Source organism: Lithobates pipiens, unplaced genomic scaffold, assembly GCF_037356315.1.
Source record: "Lithobates pipiens isolate NorthernLeopardFrog02 unplaced genomic scaffold, aLitPip1_a1.2 Scaffold_19, whole genome shotgun sequence".
In the NCBI taxonomy this organism is placed as follows: Eukaryota; Metazoa; Chordata; class Amphibia; order Anura; family Ranidae; genus Lithobates; species Lithobates pipiens.
Genome location: NW_027507764.1, coordinates 171,671,883 through 171,694,335, shown reverse-complemented (window position 1 = coordinate 171,694,335; position 22,453 = coordinate 171,671,883). Strand labels below are relative to the sequence as shown.

Genomic DNA, 22,453 nt, shown 5'->3' with positions numbered 1-22,453 from the left:
GGGGGTGCCTGGAATAGTAGTGCCCCATCATTGGTTTTCCTGGGAGGGGGGTAGTCATAGTGCCCCATTGGTGTTCCTGGAGGGAATAGTGCCCCATTGGTGTTCCTGGGAAGGGGGGGGGGATAGTGCCCCATTGGTGTTCTTGTGAGGGGGAGTGAGGGGATAGTGCCCCATTGGTGTTCCTGGGATGAATAGTATTCCATCATTGGTGCTCCCTGGAGGAATAGCGCTCCGTCATTGGTGTTCCCGGGAGGAATTGCGCCCCATTTTCGGTGTTCCCACGAGGAATAGCGCACCCCTCATAAGTGTTACTGGGAGGAATAGCACCCCGTCAGTGGTGTCCCCAGGAGGAATATCGCCCCGTCAATGGTGTTCCCGGGAGGAATAGTGCCCCACCATTGGTGTTGCCGGGAGGAATAGTGCCCCATCATTGGTGTTGCCGGGAGGAATAGTGCCCCATCGTTGGTGTTGCCGGGAGGAATCGTGCCCCATCGTTGGTGTTGCCGGGAGGAATAGTGCCCCATCGTTGGTGTTGCCGGGAGGAATAGTGCCCCACTGTTGGTGTTGCCGGGAGGAATAGTGCCCCATAATTGGTGTTCCTGGGAGGAATAGTACCCCATCATTCGTGTGCTTGCCAGATATGCTTATGACCATGAGATAGAGAGAGCTGTGCATGAGTTCATATGCCTAGGCTAATGACCAGACAAGAAAGTGGGCTGTATAATGTGTTTACTGGCAGAAAAAAAAATGTTTTAATATCCAAAGTTAAAACAACAAGGGCAGAAGATATAATAGATGGAAAGTTGAAAAAATGACTGAAGGTCTTTAAATGGTGCAGCAGATTCTGACAAATCCAATATTAATAGATGGCACCGCAGCCTGAAGGCTTTCTTTTGTTGTTGAATCCTACAGCCTTCATGTGATCACATTGTCAGTGCTGACCTAGTGGTCACATGATCCAAAACCAGTTTGATTTATTCCCGATCATCACTGCAACCCTGATGTATTGCCTGCTTGCTCTCAAAAAGAGGGTATTAACGTCTAAGCACATGGCATTATGCTGGGAGAACGTTGAAGGATAAGTTCACCTCCGAGAACATGTTACTCCCCCTCCCCACCCCCATGTGTCTAAATGAACTACAAGCCCATCATCCTTAGCGGCTGTTGGCTTGTAGTTTTCAATAGAGTACTATGGTGCCGTGGAGTGCTATGGCAGTTCATTATGTCTTTTTGTCATGTAGTATCGGCTTATCCGCATGAGATGTACAGGCAAGCAAATATACTGACATCAGCGATCTGCTGAATACTTGTGCAATGCTTTCCAGGCTCCTACTACAAATAATAAATGCACAATGTTTTGTTTTTTTTACCTGCAAAAAAAAGTGCATTTTATTTATTTTTAAAGTGAACTTCTCCTTTAAAAAAAATAAAATAAAATGTGGGCCAGGAAGCATTGAGCATATATTTTTCTTTTGAGTGCACATTATCAAATACACATTTTTAATCTAAGGTGTGGATTTGTTTTACAGTATTGATTCACCAATGGAGATTTGTACGCCAGAGGCTACTCCAGTACTAAACTGCTGCATGTTTGGGCAGGACCAGAAGGTTTCAGGTAAGGGACAAATGCATACTTTATGGTGATTAGTGTTGCTAATCAATATTTACATTCAAACTGGTAGGATAAAACAATACCAATTCGGTTTCGACAACCAATGTTAAAAACACACTGACATGTTCATAAACAAACAATTTTATGTTTTTTTTTTTTTTTCTGCTTGTTGCCAAATTGCTTTTTTATTCTATACATTGAAGCTGCTTGCACACTGGGCTTAAAAAAGTCTGTTCTCTAAGGATTAAAAAACACTCATATAGAGCATTTTTTGTACAAAACATAAATGCGATTAGGAGAGTTTTATGTTTTTTCTGCCTCCAAGCTCCAGTCAGAAACGCGACCCTGAAGGTTTTTTTTTCTGTCTCTAAACGTTAAACTCAAAATATGCCTCTAATGTCCTAATGTGCATGGACACATAGGATGAGCTGCTTCTACAGGCAGAACACAAAACTCCTGTAGAAGCAACGTTTTTTAAGCCAATCTGCATGGAGCCTAAAAGACCTTAGTCTTAGACCACTGGGTTGTTTAAAGCTGGGTTCCACCCTAAAGTGGAACTTCCGCTGATCGGAACCCTCCCCCCCTCCGGTGTCACAATTGGCACCTTACAGGGGGGAGGGGGGTGGAGATACCTGTCAAAGACAGGTATTTACACCCACTTCCGGGCATAGACTCCCGTGGGAGTCTGTCATTTCCTGTTCTGCCGCGCTGTCTGCTGGGACACACACGGGTCCCAGTGACAGTGCAGACAATTCCTATTGCGCTGCGCGACTCGCGCATGCGCAGTAGGGAACCAGGAAGTGAAGCCGATTCGCTTCACTTCCTGATTCCCTCACCTAGAATGGTGACGGCAGCAGCCGAGAGCCGAGCGATCGATCGGCCTCGGCTGCTGGCATCGCTGGAACCTGGGACAGGTGAGTGTCCATTTATTAAAAGTCAGCAGCTGTAGTATTTATAGCTGCTGGCTTTTAATTTTTTTTTTTTTTGGTGGAATCCCTCTTTAACTATCTTCAGGTGCTTGAGCATTGGCAAACAAAGTTGCAAACAAAGTTGCAAGGATAGCTGTAACATAAACCATTTTCTTTCTGATTCTTTCATCAAGCGTCAAGCTGCTCATAGCCACTATAGCTTCCATATAGCAGTTTTTCTGCACCAGTTGACTTCTCAGATGAACCTTGGAGGTCTGTTCCCAGACCCTACCAGGGAAAGATGTGGGTCTGGGCAGTAATGTTGCTTTTGGTACTGGATTCTGCATGGGTGCTCACCTAGGCACGCAGTACAATGTGATGCTTTAGCTACAGGATAATAGATTTCAGGGAGTGGTCATCTGCTGGTGCAACCCTGACCCTGAAGACCCCAGTAAGCAGTTATGCCTACCTGGGGGGAGGACTTGAATAGGGCTATTTGCTGAACTGCTGGGATTTCAAAACACTCTATTGTTGACGCTATGGCTATGCTGGGAGCCAAAGTGCTGCTGCCTTAAGGGTTAACTATAGGGTGCTGTGGTTTAAAGTGGTTGTAAACCCTACCCACATACCCAGTGATGTGACTGGCCTCAGGTGATTGAGAGATTAAACAAGTCCTTCTACATAAGTTGTACTTGTATATCTGCAGCCCTTTTGTCTATATATCCGTTCAGATTTCAGAATTTTAAAGCTTGTCTGAGAATTCAGAAAAAAGGGTACAGAGAGCTGACGTTACTCTACAGAGCTCAGTAAGGAGAGCAAGCTCTGGCAGCTGATTGGACGAAAGGGACACAACCCCTAAAACACAGCACACAGCAACAGAGCTGAGGCTGGCAATCGGCTTTAGCTCCCCCTGTCACTATTTTTCTCTTGGTGTCAGATAAACGTATCCAAAGTGGTTCATGCTGTTGGCAGAAGAAAAAAGCAGCAGACAAAAGTGACACTTGGCGCTCTTAATTAAGACAAGCACACATTATAGAGGGATATGCTTTGTTCGTATTTCATGTGTGAGGTTTACAACCACTTTTAAAATGTATGCCATTTTCCCCCTTCTGCATGTAATATTTATGTGTGATTTTAGGGCGCTCCTGCACGTGTGCAACTTTCTTGGGGAAATTACTGTGAAGGCAGGTGCCATTTTCGTTTTTTGGGCACGCAATGAGTCATTCACTCCCTGCCTCCTCCTGGCCACTCAGCACAATGGTCCTTGGACGCTCTGTGACCAGATCTCTGCAGGCAGTGGGAGCACAGAAGGCATAACCTTTTCTGCTCTGATGCACCATTTGTAAGAACCCTGTGGGGCTAACGCTCACTGCATGTAGCAAATTGTAGATGCAGAGGGAATAGGTCAGTGGCCTTTCCAGCTCACACTTGGGGAAACTTGAGGTCTGCAAGCATCTTTCCTAACCGTCCTGATTCAGATAGTTCTGACTAATGTCCCCAGTCTGATCACTACCCCTTTCAGAGGCCTCCCTAGCTCCTGGCATACCCACTCTTTCTTTCATTTTAGTTAGGTGTTTTCAACGAATATATCTTATTTTCCTTGGTGGACTAGCTGCCTTGTTAGATGCCTCCTATCGCAGGGGGCGTAAGAGAGCTCTATCTAATTCTACCCCAGAGTTTTTCTGTTTCTCCTTTTACAGCTTCTGTGCTCTCTGAGGAATGGGAGGGTTCCTCATATGGCATAAAAGACTCTGCTCAGCAGGATACCCATTTATCTAAGCATCTCCTAAGCTTAAAGGGGTTGTAAAGGGGTTGTTATTTTTATAAAAAAATAAATAATAAAGGTTATACTTAGCTGCTCTAAAAAGAATGAAAGGACAGGTTCCCCTTGGGGTTTTCAGGCAGCGACAAGAAGCAGAAATAAATTAGTAAAAATATATTTATTTTATTAGTTCAAAGGCTTAATCGCCATCATAAATTTAAAATACGGACTCCTGGTATATGTTAGTACAGCATATCGATGGGTAAAGGATATATGCAACATTTGGTACAAAGATAGTTACAGGAACAGTTTACAAATACATCAATATTTTAAAAGCTACAAATAGCACCCATTCTACCCCAATGCATTTCGACCTCCAGGGTCTTCTTCAGGGGGGGGGGGGGGGGGCAAGACCCAAGCAGAAGGGGTGATTATATTGTATATTCTGCAAATAGTCAAAAGAAAAAAGACTTTCAATAAAAAAATTTTTTTTATTTACATGCACTTTCTCTTTTTTCTTACATTTAATACTTCGCTGCTCTTTGCAAGGGTATTGCACAGAGCAACCCCGATCCTCCTCCTTCCAGGGTGCCCTGCCGGTGCTCCTGGCTCCCCCCTTTAATTGGTTGCCCACACAGCTGCTTTCCAAGGAGGCTCGCTCCCAAGTCCTGCTGCTGCTTCCATTGATGCAGACACGTTATTGTATCGGATGGGCTTGGGTAAGAAAAAGGGGGGGTCTGAGGGGGAGCTGCAGCAAAAAAGTTTTTTTTTATTTTATTATTATTTTGTTTATTTTTACAAATAAGGTGTTTTATTGAGAAGAGTAAGGGCAGTTTACATAGTATACATTGTCATACCAGTATGTAATACAGGTTCATCAGAACGGGTTTAGACAGAAGTTACATTTACACATTGTTTTCCTACACACAATAGTAGAATCTATAAACCAAGTAGGTGAGTATATGAGCACAGTGTATTTAGTGGCTGGGTCTACTATCAGGAGGGTGCTCAGGCCCGGTATATTGTAAAGAGGGAAAAAAGGGAAAACCAATAAAAGCAAACCGAAACTAAATCAAAGATATCATTGAAGGTGTAATTCGAGTACCTCATTGCAGGTAGCAGCATTGCCTAGCCAGGTGTCCCATATCTTGCCATATTTGTCTGGGCAGCCTCTGTGGACATAGATCTCTTTTTTTTTGTAGGGGAGAACCTTGTTAATTGCGGCTATCCATTCCTGGAGTGACAGGGGCATAGCCTGAAGCCATTTATTTCCACGAAATACTGAAGCTAATCTTATTTGTATATTTATGAAATTTATGCTTATTATTGCCTCTTGCTAAATAGTCTAATACCTCCCTTGCCTACTCCTGCACCCTATTCTGTATAGTGCAGCACTATTCTATTCTTTGATCTGAAGCCATTTTCTCGCTATAAGTAGTCTGGCAGTGAAAAGCTATTATTGGAGGAATATTTTGTGGAATTTATCCGAGTCTTGATCTGGGAATATCCCCAGTAATCATTGCTTGGGGCACAGCGTCAGGGGAGATCCCATCTCGTCATGGATGAACTTCACAATGTGGGTCCAATAGTCCTTTATTGCTGGGCATGACCATAGAATATGGAAGAAAGGCCTGGATGGACTACTGCATCTGGGGTATAAGGGACTGTAGTCAGGTTTATATTTGGTCAATCGGCTCGGGTATGATCTATGCAAGATATAGAGTTGCGTGACGCAATCAGATAACCTAGTTGAGACCTTTTTACAGACCGTCTAGTGCTTCTTCCCATTCGTCATCCTCCAGACCACCGATCTTTCAGCTTGTATGCAAGAGTCACCGCTGATGGGCAGAGGAGGGAATTGTACAATGCTGAAATTTTGTTTGCTGGAGTCTTGTCACGTTATAATGCATATTATATCCAGGTGTTCTATGTTAGGGGGGCATCATGAAATTGTGTCTGGAGGGCACGGCGGAGCTGGAGGTAATGAAAATGCATAGAGTTGTGGAGAGTGAAATCATCCTTAAATTGCTGAAATGATTTCAGAATAGTACCACGGTAGGCATCTGATAGATACCTCACCCCCTGGTTAAGCCACAGGACATGGTCAAGTATGGTCAACAGTTCTCGTAGGCCGGGGTTATCACATAGGGGTGTGTGAAAATATGTAGGTGGCATGTTCAGTCTGTATCTAACCACTTCCCAGATTTTGCAATGATATAGCAGCCCTTTTTGATTTCCCAGCGCCCAGGTATCAGAGTCTTTTAAGGATAATTTGGAAGGGGTGGGTGAGCCCAGGGGCGTGGGGGGAAAATATCAGTGCCATGTAGCGATCTTTGTTTTTGTCTTTGTAGAAAAAGTGGGAAAGTTCTACTGCCAAATAGTAGAGGTTAAAGTCGGGCAAGGCCACGCCCCCAATCAGTGTCGAGCAGTACCCCAAACAAAGGAGTTGAGGAGAGCTTTGATGGATTTGAAGAGTCTGAGGGGTAAATAAACTGGTGTGTGCCAGAGAACGTACAGAAACCCAGGGAGGAGGACCATTTTAATTAGGTTTATCTGGCCCATCACACCAAGGGTTAATTTGGCCCATGTCTGAGTTTTAGCTTTCAGGTTTGCTGTCAGGGGTTCTATGTTAAGCTTGACAAAGTCTTCTGGTGAGCGAGTAATTGTGATTCCAAGGTATTTAATGGAGCTAACTCTAAGCCCTTGTACACACGATCGGAGAATCTGTCGGAATGAGTCTTATCGGACCGTGTCGTCAGATAATCTGACTGTGTGTGCTATGCATCGGACTGATTCCGTCCGACCCAATTTTCCAACATGTTGGAAATATTTCCCGACCAACTGGGCCGGACGGACCTAATCCGATCATGTGTAGAGCATTTTCATCGGACCAAGTGCCACGCATGCTCAGATCAAATTCCTACATCAAAGCTATTGGCTACTAGCCTGAATGTAGTCCCATCGTAACGAAATTACGTCATCACGTTCTGAAAGATCTGATTTTTCGCCAACTTGGCCCGACCGTGTGTATGCAACAGTTTCGGACACAATCCGTCGGACTAAATCCGACGGGCAAAATCCGACGGATTTGGTTGGCAAAATCTCCGACCGTGTGTACGTGGGCTAAGGAGTGGGGAGGAGGACTGGAGTGCTGAGGGGACGCCTACATCTATGGGAAGGATCTGGGATTTATCCCAATCGATTCTCAGGCCAGAGTGATTACCAAAGGTTTGGATGGTCTTGAGGGCTATCTGTAGGGATGGGCCTGTGTCAACTAGGTACAGCAGCATATTGTCTGCATATAGATTGATTTTCTCCTCTAAATCTCCATATTGCAGGTCTCGCATGCCTGGGTGTGTTCTGAGGGCAGGAGCAAGGGGTTCCAATGCAAGAACGTACAATAAGAGGCACAGGGGGCACCCCTGGCGTGTACCCCTTGAGAGAGGAAAGAGGTCAGATATTCTCCCATTAACCAACATCCTGGCACAAGGGTTCTGATATAGAAGACTGATCCACTTAATAAAGCAGGGTCCGAATCCAAATCGAGTCAGGCATTCCCATAGGTATTCCCACTCAACTGAGTCGAACGCCTTTGCGGCGTCGAGGCACCACAGCTCTGGATCCCATCTGGTAGTGTCTAGCCTGTATATTCATACGAAGCCTTCGTAAATTGTAAGCCGTGTTTTTAGCTGACATGAACCTTGTTTGGTCTGGATGAATTAATGTGAGAATCGCAGCATTCAGACTTATCGCCAGAACCTTGGCCAGGATCTTAATGTCAAGTTGGAGCAGGGATATTGGGCGGTATGATTCGGGGAGTTCTAGGTCTTTACCAGGTTTGGGAATAAGTAAAATGTAGGCTTCACTCATAGAAGGGGGTAGGGATCCAGATTTGAATATGTGTGAGAATAATTCATGAAGTTTAGGGGCTTCAACATAAGTTGTGTAAAATTCGAGGGGTAGACCGTCTGAGCCAGGCGATTTAGATGGGTTGAGCAGGGACTTTGCTTTCACTATCTCATCCTCAGTAACAGGGGCCTCTAGCAGTTCAACCTGGGAATGTGTGAGCGTGAGCAAGTCTATACCGTGTAGCAATCTCCTCCCCAGAGTTGTTGACAGCAGAGTATAGAGATACGAAGAATGATCGGAACTCCCCAGCTACTTCCCCAGGGTCAGTAAGCAGAGCCCCACCAGAAGTGCGTGACACAGAAACTGTTGGAGGCTTGTGGTCCAAATGGGCCAAATAGGCCAAGAGGCGTCCCGCTCGCTCTCCGCACTCATGACCTCTGTTTGTTATAAAATATCTTCCTTTCTGCTTTTTCAAAATGAAGACTATTCACCACCCTTGACTGTAGTTTCAACTGGTCTGCAGTGGAGGGGGAGGGGTTGTTGGTAAACTCACGCTCCGCGGTCGCTAATGATCTGCCTGCCTGACCACGTGAGATGACGTTTTTCGATATCTAGAGATATGTTGGGACGGGTACATACAAGCATGGTTCTTGAAAGAGTCCCAGACCATCTCGAATGGCGCGGTGTCTTTATTGGTCTGGAAGTAGAACTCCCATTCATTGCTAGTGTCATATAAATCCGGAACCACCTTCAACCAAAAGGGGTTAAGTTTCCAGGTATAAGACATAAGGGTTGTATCGAGTCGAAGCTCGATCCAGTAGGAGGCATGGTCAGACAGAATACGAGGATTAAAGCCAACATTGCCCATGTTGGGAAGGAGAGTTTGAGAAATTGAGGTCTATACGTGACATGGTGTTGTGCGTTGTGGAGAAACATGAGAACTTCCTATCCAAAGGGTAGCGATGCCTCCACGTGTTTACTAGAGCAAGGTCAATGAGGAGTTTACCAAATCTAGTGTGTGGGTGGGTAGGGGTGTCAGAGGGAGTTGTCGTTAGTCTGTCCAGGTCTCTATTGGCTATATTATTAAGGTCCCCTAGCCATATTGCGGGAACAGTAAGGTGCTGAGACATAAATGCCAACCCTTCAGTCAGAACTGCTATTTGGAAGGGAGGGGGTATATAAATCGTCATTGTCAGCACTTCCAGGTCATTTACCTTAGCATGCAGAAATAAAAACCTGCCCTGAGAATCAGATTTGAGCAATAATAAAGTGAATTGTGTCTTTTTGGCCACCATTATAGCAACCCCCCTAGAGTTAGTAGTGTACAGGGCCTGGTAAAACCATCCCACCCAGGGTTTCTTGAGTGTTAGTATGAGTTGGAAATATAGAGTATAAGACAAGAGGGAGAGCACGCCAGCCCTAGTGTATTACCGTTTATTAAAAAGTCAATAAATTAAAAAGTAGGAATTGCACACACAGATTGCCGGTGTATGCATGACATCAAAGTTTCCACGGCAGACTCCTCTCCGGGTTTTGTAAGTTCTTACAGTGGCTTACAGCGAGGTTAGAAGAACGCTATTCACTACCGCACACTGCCCACACACTAACACGTATCAGCCGGCTGTGCGTGACGTCACCCGCGGCCAGGGGGAGGATTAAACTGCAAACGTGCTGACTGCTGAAAAGGCATAAACAACGGCTACCACGACAACCTGTTTCGGAGGGGTGTCCTCCTTCAGGTAACGCTTTGGTCTAGCTATAATCCCCCCTCACATTCCATGTGATACATTTCACGTTGGGCATAACAACCAGATATATATAACAGCATGCCCGTTCCCCATAGCTCGTGCGCAGCCGCCACGGAACGTCCCAATAATGGGGGGGGGGGGCCATGACACCACCCCCAGAGCCCATGGTGACCAGGGGGTAAGATCGTAGCGTAAGCCACAGGGTTCCCAGCAGTGTACCAGCATATGATAGTTCAGTGTAATATAGATCACCCAAATTTTCAAATGAACACCAATACTCTTCAGCATAAAATACATAATTAAAACATTAAACCAAACAGAGAACGTAAAGTAAAACTGTATTAACACTCTGGGTTGGCTGGCCTGGCAGTGCAGCAAGCAAAAAATGGCTACAACAGACCAGGGAAACTTTTCTTGCACATTAAAGCAAACGGTGAATTCAATATTGAACATAACAAGGCCCTCGCGGACCCACGTAGCTGGGGGGGGGGGGGGGGCGGCGAGTATTCTCTGCAGAGCAAGCAGCAGTACAAGGAGTGAGACTCCCGGGTTTAGGTTTCCAGGATAAACTGCGCGGGGAACATGGCATGATAAGATTGGTTGAGTACATGTCCCAGGCGTCCTGACGGGCTGCAACTTGCCATGACAGTTAGTAGTGTGGGGCTACAGTTCAGATGAGTTAACAGGAGACATTGGAGGGGCAGCGGGAGGGGGGCAAATGGGTAGTGAGGGAGAACAGCATATATACGGGGTAGAGCCACAGGCGGGAGAGATGAGTAAGAAAATGGCTTCTGCAGAGGGGATGATGTGGGGAGAGCAAAACATGGGGTGATCTGGAGAAGGGGCGAAAGCACAGTACCTGGAGAGGGAGCCGGCCCAAGTTCCACAGCGAGTCTGGATAGGATAGTCCAGCGTCAGCCCCCATAATGTAGGCTGCGAATGTCCCGTCAATCTTCAGCCGTAGCCTCAGGTGGGCTCACGGGCAGGAGCCGCTCTATTCTCCATCCATGCAAAGATGGCCTCCAGCGTGTCAAAGAAATGCGGCCTGTCCTCCCCGGCCTGACTGGGAAGAGCATGGCATAGGAGTAGTGGCTGGTCCTCAGTTGGCGTTTGGCCTCATTAAAGAAGGCTCTATTCTTCTGGACCTCTGGCGAGAAGTCCGGGAAGACCCTGATTTCGCCATTCTCGTAGAGGATGTTGCCCTTCAACCTGGTGAGGCAGAGGACAGCGTCGCGGTAGTTCAGCATCTTGGCAATAAATGTCCAAGGTGGTGCTCCCTGAGGGGGAGGTTTGGCAGCCAGCCTGTGAGCCCTTTCCACCACAAAAGACATAGAAAATTCCGCCTGGCCAAACGAGGTGATGAGTAATTTCTCCGGGAACGAGGTGGGGGGGTGGGGGGGTGGTGTCAGATCCCTCTTCACCCTCAGGCAGGCCAGCGAAGTGCAGGTTGCATCTCCTAAGGCGGTTTTCCATGTCGTCCTGCTTAGCCATGATGGAGATGGGTTGATGTTGGAGACTCTCCATGGCAACTCAATGGCGGCACCTCGTCCTCCACGTGGCTGATGTGGGTCTCCGTGACTCACTCTCTGAGTTTCTGCAGATCTTGGCGGAGCAGGTAAATGTCTATTTTCACCTCCTCAATCTTTTTTTAGTCAGATATGGCCTCCAGCACCCTGGCATCTAGGTCTGCAGTGGGAGTGGATCCGGCGCCATTTTCTTCCTCGATCTCCTTCTCCATGTGCCGATATTTAGCCAGCTTTGCGGAGGCGCCTGGCTTCGTTTTCGGCAGTGACATGGTCCCTGCAGGAATAGGGTGATATGTGACCCGAGATGCGGTGGTTAGCAGGCAGCATTAGCCCCAGGATAGTCAAAAACGGCTGCATGGCAAGCGGAGCTATCGTTCAACACTCCTCACACCATGCCGGTCCAGGCCACGCCCCCCAGCAAAAATGTTTTTTGCATTAAGTTGAAAAACCTTGAGACTTTACAACCACTTGCCACCCAGGCCAATTCTGACACTTCTCTCCTACATGTAAAAATCATAATTTTTTCTTTTGCTAGAAAATTACTCAAAACCCCCAAACATTATATATGTTTTTTTTTAGCAGAGACCCTAAGGTTCATCACTCATTGTCGAGCACTCTCTCCTATTCCTTGCAACCATGTGCTGACTGACAAGGGGGCGATTAGGTGACCAGACTGGAGCAGCATAAACACAGGTAAGTACACAGTTGTTTTTTTTTTTTTTTTTTATAGGTTGGCAAGCATAGATATTGGGAAAGGTGAGGAAGTAAGTTTGGAATTATATTTTAACAAGACCTTAAAGTGGTTGTAAAGGTTTTTTATTTATTTATTTTTTTAAATATTAAAATAACAAATATATACTTATCTGCTCTGTGCAATGCTTTTGCACAGAACAGCCCCCTTCTTTTGGGGCAGGCCCTTCCTCTTCATCAGGTGCCTCCATGGAAAGCCGCTTTCCATAGGGTCACTCAAGACCTGCCTCTGTGTCCATTGACACAGACAGCAGGACTTGGCCTCACCCCCTGCTGCCGTGTCACAGGCCAATAGCTGCAGCTGCCATCAATCTGTCTAGCGAGGAGAGAGACAGTGATGGGAGCCACTGCGCTCATGCATATCGCTAGATCGGATGGGCTTAGGTAAAAAAAAAAAAGGAGTTTGTATCACAGAAGGTTTTTCACCTTAATGCATAGGCTGCATTAAGGTAAAAAAAAACCTTAAGGCTTTTGAACACCTTTAATGATTCCTGCTAAGGATGTCCCTGTTTTAAGGGACCCAGTGGGGTTAGCAGCCTCTGTCAGGGCACTATTTTCTTTTGCTGTCCTGCTATTGCAGCCTTACTTGTCTATTAGACCTGAGCTCCACAAATTCAAAGCGCTAGGTAGCCATGGTGACTAGAAATTGCGTCCTATTTATATTCAGCAGAGACCCTTGAGAATAAAATGGTGGTCGGTGCTATATTTTACTTGCGCAGCGGTCTTTCAAACAGTGTTTTTGGAAAAAATACACTTTCATGAATTTAAAAGTAAAGTTAGCCCAATTTTTTGGGGGGGAAAGCTGTCTCATTCAGTAGCATTGTAACTTGAGAATAATTGTAACTCATTGTAACTCAATAAGACAGCTGTCTGATTTTTAAATAAAGCCATTAATTAGAATTGCTCGCCTCATGGCACTGGCAGTGGTAAGTATAAGTAATAGCTTTTATTTTATACTCTGAACAGAAAAGAAAGCTTTATTGGTTAAAAAAAACTGGCTCCTATCTTTTACTATCCTAGATTCAAAGCAAATTTGTCAAACCCTATATCAGACTATTGTGTTAATACTCCGCCCTAAGTTGAATTATTTTACAACATTATCTAGTCCTTTTTTTGTGATACAGATATTGGAAAATATTTGAGTCCATCCAACTGTTTCACTCAAAACATTATTCATCAATATGTTCCTCCCCAATGAAATCTTTGAGTAAACGCCACCCTGACTTACAGCCAATCTCCCTACATTGAAGATGTACTCTCATCTTAACTTCTCATATCGCATGACGTGTGAAAATCAATGTTTCCCTATGAGAGCCATCTTAACTAGTCTGACATAAGTTGGTCCAACTTTGAAAATGCTCTCTGCACTACTTTGGACTGACTTTGATCCTACTTCAGCCCATTGAATATTACTAGTCGGATCGCCGTCTTAATTGACTTGACTTTAACATGCGACTTGTGCTCTGATGATCTTGAAGGGGAACTCCACGCCAAATAAAAAAAATAACAGCATTTGTTCACCCTCCAAGAGCATACCAGGCCCTTCAGTCTGGTATGGATTTTAAGGGGATTCCTCACGCCGAAAAAACTGCGCGGGGGTCCGTCCCAAAATCCATACCAGACCCTTATCTAAGCACACAGCCTGGCAGGTCAGGAAAGAGGGTGGGGGTGATGGCCCCCCCCCCCCCACCAGGCTGCATGCCCTCAACATGGGGGGGGGGGTGGGTGCTTTGGGGCAGGGGGTCCCTGCGTCCCCCACTCCAAAGCACCTTGTCCCCATGTTGATGAAGACTAGGGCCTCTTCCTGACAACCCTGGCCGTTGGTTTTCGGAGTCTGTGGGCATGGGGCTTATCAGGATCTGGAAGCCCGCTTTAACAAGGGGAGCCCCTAGATCCTGCCCCCCCACCCTATGTGAGTAAGTTTGGGGTTGTACCCCTAACCATTCACCCAAAAAAAAAAAAAAAGTGTCAAAAATATAACACAGTACACATGTTTCTTTATCGTACATCATAGGACACAGAGCCTTAAGTATTTACTTAGTGTGTTATAGCTACCTTCAGGTGTTGACACTGGCACACCCAATACAGGAAGTTGACTCCCCTATATAACCTCTCCTTCTTCCAGGAGTGTTGTGATTAAAATGGTATTTCTAAATACCTGACAAAGACCAGCTAGATGTAACTAACGCAATTACAATACTCACGAAACCCTTTATACTAATGCTGCAGCATTAGGAGACAAACATCCTGACAAAGACAATAAGAGACGAGTCACGACCAAAGTCCAGGAGTTGTCTAATTTATTGTGGGAGGGGCTGCACGTTATATGCACCCTTATCAGCCAATCATTGCATAGAACATGGGTGTGGTTAATACGTAGGCGTACACTACACACCATCATTACATATTACATATCATTACTCATGTCATCTGCTTCTGAATCACAGTCATGGGATATGTGGCCCAGACATATTGTGACACAATCTCTTTATTTAGACGAGACTGCCTATGCAAGCTATATTTCCTTATGTGCATGTTTACAGAAAAACTGCTACAGTCTGCAGATACAGAATCTAAGCCAGCTAGTAACCAGGTTAATCCTATATGAACTTACAAAGATGGAGTCACTCTGGTTCAGCCATATTACTGCCCCCCCACCCTATGTGAGTAAGTTTGGGGTTGTACCCCTACCCATTCACCCAAAAAAAATAAAAAAAAGTGTCAAAAATATAACACAGTACACATGTTTCTTTATCGTACATCATAGGACACAGAGCCTTAAGTCAGGGGTTGACAAATTTGCTTGGAATCTAGGAGCCAGCTAAAAAAGTTAGGAGCCAGGTCCGTGACGGCGATCTGGACCTGTCCCTGGCCTGACATGGAGACGAGTGAGGGGAAGATAGCCCCCAGCCCCCCACCTGTCTCCAAGTCATTGCCCATAGCTCTTAGAGGGACATTTTATTTGTTTTATTTTTTTCAAATTACGCTTTTTGTTTTTTTATTGCATTTTAGTGTAAATATGAGATGTGAGGTCTCTCTGACCCCAGATCTCATATATAAGAGGACCTGTCATGCTTTTTTCTATTACAAGGGATTTTTACATTCCTTGTAATAGGAATAAAAGTGACACACTTTTTTTTAAAACGGTGAAAAAAAATAAAAAGTTAAAATAAGAAAAAATATATATTTAAATGCGCCCTGTCCCGCCAAGCTTGCGTGCAGAAGCGAACGCATATATGAAAGCGATGTTTAAACCATACATGTGAGGTATCGCCGTGATCGGTAGAGTGAGAGCAATAATTCTAGCCCTAGACCTTCTCTGTGCAACTCAAAACGTGCAACCTGTAGAATTTTTTAAACGTCGCCTATGGAGATTTTAAAGGGTAAAAGTTTGTCGCCATTCCATGAGCGGGCGCAATTTTGAAGCATGACATGTTGGGTATTGATTTACTTGGCGTAACATTATCTTTCACCATATAAAAAAAAAATTGGGCTAACTTTACTGTTGTCTTGTTTTTTTTTTATTAAATAAATTATTATTCCCCCCAAAAAAAAGGGCGCTTGTAAGTCCGCTGTGCAAATATGGTGTGACAGTGTTGCAATGACCACCATTTTACTCTCTAGGGTGTTAGAATAAAAAAAAAATAATATAAATAATAATACACACACACACACACACACACACACACACACACACACACACACACACACACACACACACACACACACACACACACACACACACACACACACACACACACACACACACACACACACTATAATGTTTAGGGAAGGAGATAGCTCTATTAGCATTGCTGGTTGTAATTCCAACGGCCACCACAAGAGGGCGCCAGATTCCAGAAGGAACCATAGGATCACAGAAGGCCTCAAAGCCGGGGGCTCAATTACCGGCGGCGCGGCCCGACACGATCGGGGGGGGGGGGGGGGGTCCACAGAGACAGGATACCCCCAGCTGTGCTGCCCCAGGCGCCAGGTCGCTAATTCTAGTCGCAAATGCGACCTGGCGCCCGGGTTTTGTCGAGCCCTGCCTTAAGTATTTACTTAGTGGGTTATAGCTACCTTCAGGTGTTGACACTGGCACACCCAATACAGGAAGTTGACTCTCCTTCCAGGAGTACCTCAGTTTTTTCGCCAGTGTCTAAAGGTGTTGCCATGAGTGAAGATGTGCTCTGTGGAGCTCCAGGAGGGATCCATGCTGGATTTAAAAAGCCTCCAACAACTAGATCCATCCCGCCACTGCGGCTCCAGGATGGTATCCGAGCCTCGCTGTCACATATCAGGTGTGACCAGAGCTGTGTGGACAGCAACAGAGGAACAAACGCAGATAAGGTGAAAATATATAAATCATTAAAATAAGTGAATAAATACAACCACCTCCAATATACGACAATGTGCAACCAAACAACCACCAACAGAAACCCACAAATAATAACAGACAAATATATACAAGTAAAGGGGAATACCAGAATCATAAACGGGGCCAGGCCAGGGTCGACAACGGGGGGTCAGCAGCTGGGGAAGGAAGACGAACAACAAGGAGAGGATGGATGGATCATAGGAGGAACAGGTCAGGTACAAGGCTCAGGGTCTAGGGTTTCAGGTAACAGACAGGAGCAGGATCAGGAGCAGATGCAGAGCTTCACAGGGTCAGTGCGCAAGGAAGATACCAAGACAAGGCATCAGTGTGTCTGCCGGGTACTTATACACACAGCTCCTGCAATTACTCAGGTGATGCCTAATTGCAGAAGATGATGTTGGCCCCACACTGCCAGGAACCACCCGCTGATGGACGTCAGTACTGCGGCCCAAGGATCATATAATACTACTAACAGGGGAAGGCTCCCCAGGCAGTTCCAGACTGCCAGAAGACACCTGCTGGTGGACCACAGTACTGCACACCAAATGTCACAGTATCACCAGCGGGTGGAACCTTTCCTGACAGTACCCCCTCCCCTCAAAGGAGCGGCCTCCAGACGCTCCAACTAGCTGTTGCTGAGAAAAGTCCATGATATCAAGCCGGACAATGGATGGAGTTACATCCAGCCAGACAGTGGGCACATCAAGGCAGACAACAGACTCCGGGTCATCGAGCTGGGCAGCAGGCTGCGGGTCATCGAGCTGGGCAGCAGGCTGCGGGTCATCGAGCTGGGCAGCAGGCTGCGGGTCATCGAGCTGGGCAGCAGGCTGCGGGTCATCGAGCTGGGCAGCAGGCTGCGGGTCATCGAGCTGGGCAGCAGCCTGTGGGTACATCAAGATGGACAGCAGACAGTGGCACGTCGGGCTGGGCAGCAGACAGTGGCACGTCGGGCTGGGCAGCAGACAGTGGCACGTCGGGCTGGGCAGCAGACAGTGGCACGTCGGGCTGGGCAGCAGACAGTGGCACGTCGGGCTGGGCAGCAGGTACCAGGACATCAGGCTGGAAGGCAGGTACCAGGACATCAGACTGGAACACTGGCAGCGCAACTTCAGGCTGGAACATGGACACAAGGTCATCAGATCGGTCAGTAGGTACTGAAACATCGGGCTGGGTAGCAGGCACCGGGACGTCAGGCTGGGTAGCAGGCACCGGGACGTCAGGCTGTAGTAGATTAGCTGGTGCAGAGGCAGGTTGGGTTATTGGCAGGATCAAATGGGTAGGAAAGAACTTCAATCTCTTTTTAGGTTTAGCTACTGGAGTCCTATAGGTAACTGTAGGTAGGGAATGAAGCAGACTGGAGAGGAGGGTTAGAATAAGGCACGGAAGAGGGTTACAGTAGGTGGGGGAAGTTCTTGAGGGATTGCAGGCAGTCGAGAAGAGTCAGGTGGGTTAAAGGCAGGATAGGTGCAGGGAGTAGAAACTGGGTATTGATATTTGTTGGGAAGCAGGGTGTACTGAGCTGCAACTGAAGTTGCCATGGGTGAAGGGGAAAATGATTTGGGCTGGCAGGTGTCTGGTGGCAGAAGTGGTTAGTTGTGGGTTGGCTGGGGCTGATTGTAGCTTATCAGACCATGCTAAGAGTAATGGTTGCACAAACTGTAATTTACATTCTGCGTGTCTGACCAGGGACTGAACAGACTCAATGCACTCTATCATTTGTTGTGAGCAAGCTGGGATCATTCTTCAAAAGCCATACCAGGTATACAACTTGATTGATATTAAAAGGTGGAGAAAAGTCATCACAGCCTTTGGGAATACTGGGCAGGGCCAGCTCTCTACATATGTGAATGAAAGGCTGCACATCCCCAAACGGCAAACAACCCTGATCCACCAGAGAGTGACCTAAACACATGATTTCAAACAACTGGTCACTCATCCACTCCTTAAGTGTCTGGCGGAGATATTCAGCACTCTGACACCAGCAGAGCATAGTAATTTATAATATCCAAATTCATTTCACCTGAAGTAAACAGAACCCTGATGGCTCCTCTGTGCAGCCACTTCTGGTCACAAATGGCTTTGGTATATTGTCACGTATCAGGTGTGACCAGAGCTGTGTGAACAGCAACAGAGAAACAAACGCAGATAAGGTGAAAATATATAATTTATTAAGATAAGTGAATAAATACAACCACCTCCAATATACGACAATGTGCAACCAAACAACCACCAACAGAAACCCACAAATAACAGACAAATATATACAAGTAAAGGGGAATACCAGAATCATAAACGGGGCCAGACCAGGGTCGACAATGGGGGGGTCAGCAGCTGGGGAAGGAAGACAAACAGGACAAAGAGAGGATGGATGGATCATAGGAGGGACAGGTCAGGTACAAGGCTCAGGGTCCAGGGTGCATATGCAGAGGTTCAGGGTGCAAGGAAGATACCAAGACTAGGCATCAGTGTGTCTACCAGGTACTTATACACACCACCTGCAATTACTCAGGTGATGCCTAATTGCAGGAGATGATGTCGGCCCCACACTGCCAGGTGGATGACAGTACTGCGGCCCAAGGATCATATAATACTACTAACAGTGGAAGGCTCCTCAGGCAGTTCCAGACTGCCAGGAGACACCTGCTGGTGGACCACAGTGCTGCACGCCAAATGTCAGACCGTTTCATCAGCGGGTGGAACCTTTCCTGATACTCGCATACAAGAACAAGGTTTTGCATGTAATGCTCCTCTTTGAGGGCTGTACCCTAGGAACCAGGACTCTTTGTGGTCTTGCTACATTACCTAAAGATGTGCTGAGTGGTGCTATACATGGTCCAAAGGAGTGGAACCCCTATTAATAGGGCCCAAGTCTTTGAAGGTTTAACCACGCTGCCCACTGTGATGGGTGAAGTTTGTATCTGTCTGTTTACAGCAGTTTCCTGCAGCGAAGAAAAGGTAAGAGCAAAGCATAGGAACTGCAAAGTCCAGCTATGACTTCCCTTTTTAATTGTATTGTAATGCCTTAAAAACTCCTCTAGAGGGAGGAATAGTGTATAGCCCTGTTTAAATCTGTGCTTAAACAGCGCGTGTCTCAAAGAAGCTGGAGGGGGGTTTCTGCTCTCCTTAAACGGGCAGACTGAGTGGATGAGGATACATGTTGTGTGAAACATAAAGCTGATAATGTGTAACCCCCTCTCTTGCCACCCGCCTGCCTCCTCTCTGAGGCAAGAAACAGTTACTTTCCATTTCAGTTGTGTTAGAGACACGCCACAGAGCGGCTGCAGTCTCCTCTCCTCTGATGGCTGTTCAAACAAAGCCGTCACAGGCAGAGGGCAGGGAAGTGGGAGTTGCTTAAGCAGTCGGCGCCGTGTGCGGGCTAAGCGTCCATACAACATGGCGCACAGACAATCGGGCTCACACCTGAAAAAGCTTAAAGCTGATGCTCTGCAAACAGACCTTGTCCATCAGAGCAGCTGAAGCAAGGCTGCAGCAGGACACAGAAGCGCTGGTGGACGTGAGGGGTTTATGCAGGCATTTACAGCATAGGAAAATTACTTATTATTTAGCACTAGATCTTTCTATGCTGCTTCTGTTTTTTTTCCTACCATTTGTTCAAGTAAATTGAAAAGTTCTTAGAGTGCCTCTGTTTTTTGTGCTTTGCACTATGGCTTCAAAGCTTACTACAAAAGGCACCAAAACCACCCCCAGGCGCTGGGAACTCCAGTCATGCCTCCACATTGTCATCCTCTCCGGAGATACCTGACATGGCAGGGCCAGAGTGAGTTATTGGAAGCAATTCGTGGTGCAACTGCTTCTCACACTTCAGCCCCTGTATACGTGAGTGAAGATGCAGTTTCCTCTGCCCTACAGGGCTTAGAAGGAAGATTAGCGGCTTTAATCGCATCCTCCATTAAAGGGGATAAGAAGTGTGCCAGATCCCTCTCTTGCACTCCAAACCCTTTACCAGGGGATTAGTGGGGACAGGATGAGGTATTGAGACCTGGAGCCGCAAAACTACAAAGCAGAATACTAAGACCTCTTCATGAAGTGGCATCTCCCCTCACCAAGGTGGGGGGGGGGGGGAGACTTTTGCATTTTGCAGAAGTCTGGCAGAGGGAAACTCAGGACAGATGGGCTCTCTCCACAGTGACTCTAGGACACAAACTAGAGTTTCGGGAGTTTCCACCATCTCACTTTCTGAGATCAAACGTTCCCAAGGATCCAGGGAAAAGACAATCCCTGTTTCAAATATTATACTGATTGACTCAAGGGGTAGTCATACAGATCCCCACCGAAGAACACAGTTTAGGTTTCTAGTCAAACCTGTTTACGGTACCAAAACCGAATGGAGATGTCAGGCCCATTCTGGATCTAAAAAATCGAAATTGTTTCCTAAAAATTCGCTCATTTCGAATGGAGTCGATCAGGTCAGTGGTCTCCATCCTACAAGGCGGAGAACTTCTGGCGTCCATCGACATCAGGGACGCATATCTGCATGGCCCTATATTTCCCGCTCACCAAAGTTTACTGCGATTCGAAGTGGAACAACGGCACTTTCAGTTTGCAGCCTTACCCTTTTGGCTAGCCACAGCACTGCGGGTATTCACAAAAATACTGGCTCCACCTCTAGCCAAGTTGTGAGGGCACATGGTAGAATAGTGTTGGCGTACATAGACAATCTATTGTTAATAGACCAGTTAGTGACTCGCTTAAAGCATAGTCTACGCATTACAACCAGTTACCTGGAAATTCTCAGGTGGCTCCTCAACGTACAGAAGTCTTCCTTAAAACCAGTAAGAAGGCTGGATTACTTATGCCTGATCATAGATACAGCCCAGAAAAGGGTGTTCTTGCCGTCGGGAGCTGGTACGGATGGTCAGGCCAAAGGCAAATCCTTCAATTCGCCTTTGCATGAGGTTGTTAGGAAAGATGGTAGCTCGAAGGAGTCTTGGAACAAGACGATCCAAGCTTTGGACTTGCCAATGCGACTGTCCCCAAGAGTGTCTCAAAGCCTCAGTTGGTGGTTACAAAGCCAGAATTTGCTGAAGGGTAAATCCTTCAGACCAATAATCTGGAAAGTAGTGAGGACAGATGCCAGCCTCTCAGGCTGGGGAGCGGTACTAGAGGAGACGACTGTCCGGGGACATCGGTCAAAACTTGAAAGAGCCCTTCCCATCGACATCCTAGAGCAGTGATGGCGAACCTTGGCACCCCAGATGTTTTAGAACTACATTTCCCATCATGCTAAACTATACTGCAGAGTGCATGAGCATCATGGGAAATGTAGTTCCAAAACATCTGGGGTGCCAAGGTTCGCCATCACTGTCCTAGATATTCGGGCAGTGTGTCTGGCTCTGAAAACCTGGACCTCCAGGTTAAAGAATTGTCCACTCTGAATTCAATTTGACAATGCCACGGCTGTGGCCTATATCAATCACCAAAGGGTCTCTTAGCTCAGAGAAAGGTGAACTATATCCTAACTTGGTCAGAAAGGCATGTCCCATCCCTATCGGCAGTGTTCATTTAATTTCATTTTCATAGAAAATTGGCAGGTGGGCTATCTAAGGCGCCAGCAGTTATTTCCAGGGGAATGGTCTCTTCACCCCGAAGTGTTTTGGGCGGTTTGCCAAAGATGGAGGACTCCGGACATAGATCTTCTAACGTGCAGATTCAACATGAAGTTAGTCAACGTTGTGTCCAGAACGAGGGATCCACTCGCATACAGAACAGATGCGCTGGTAACCCAGTGGGATCAGTTATCACTGATCTACGCTTTTCCCCAGGTTCAGTTGCTGCCTCGACTTCTTTGCAGGATCAAGCTGGAAAGAAAGCTGGTAATTCTGGTAGCACCAGCATGGCCCAGAAGGTCATGGTATGCAGAGGTCGTAAAAATGGCAGTGGAGGGTCCTTGGCCTTACCC

At 46.5% G+C, this 22,453-nt stretch overlaps 1 protein-coding gene across 1 annotated transcript in view; it reads left to right on the top strand.

Moving 5' to 3' along the window:
* The window catches only part of TOPAZ1 (testis and ovary specific TOPAZ 1), a 594,775-nt gene that overhangs the window by 99,326 nt on the left and 472,996 nt on the right, over positions 1 to 22,453 (top strand). Inside the window, exon 3 of the mRNA XM_077491472.1 lies at positions 1,530 to 1,615. Within this exon, the coding sequence (XP_077347598.1) occupies positions 1,530 to 1,615 (86 nt within the window). The remainder of the gene's footprint in view (positions 1 to 1,529; positions 1,616 to 22,453) is intronic.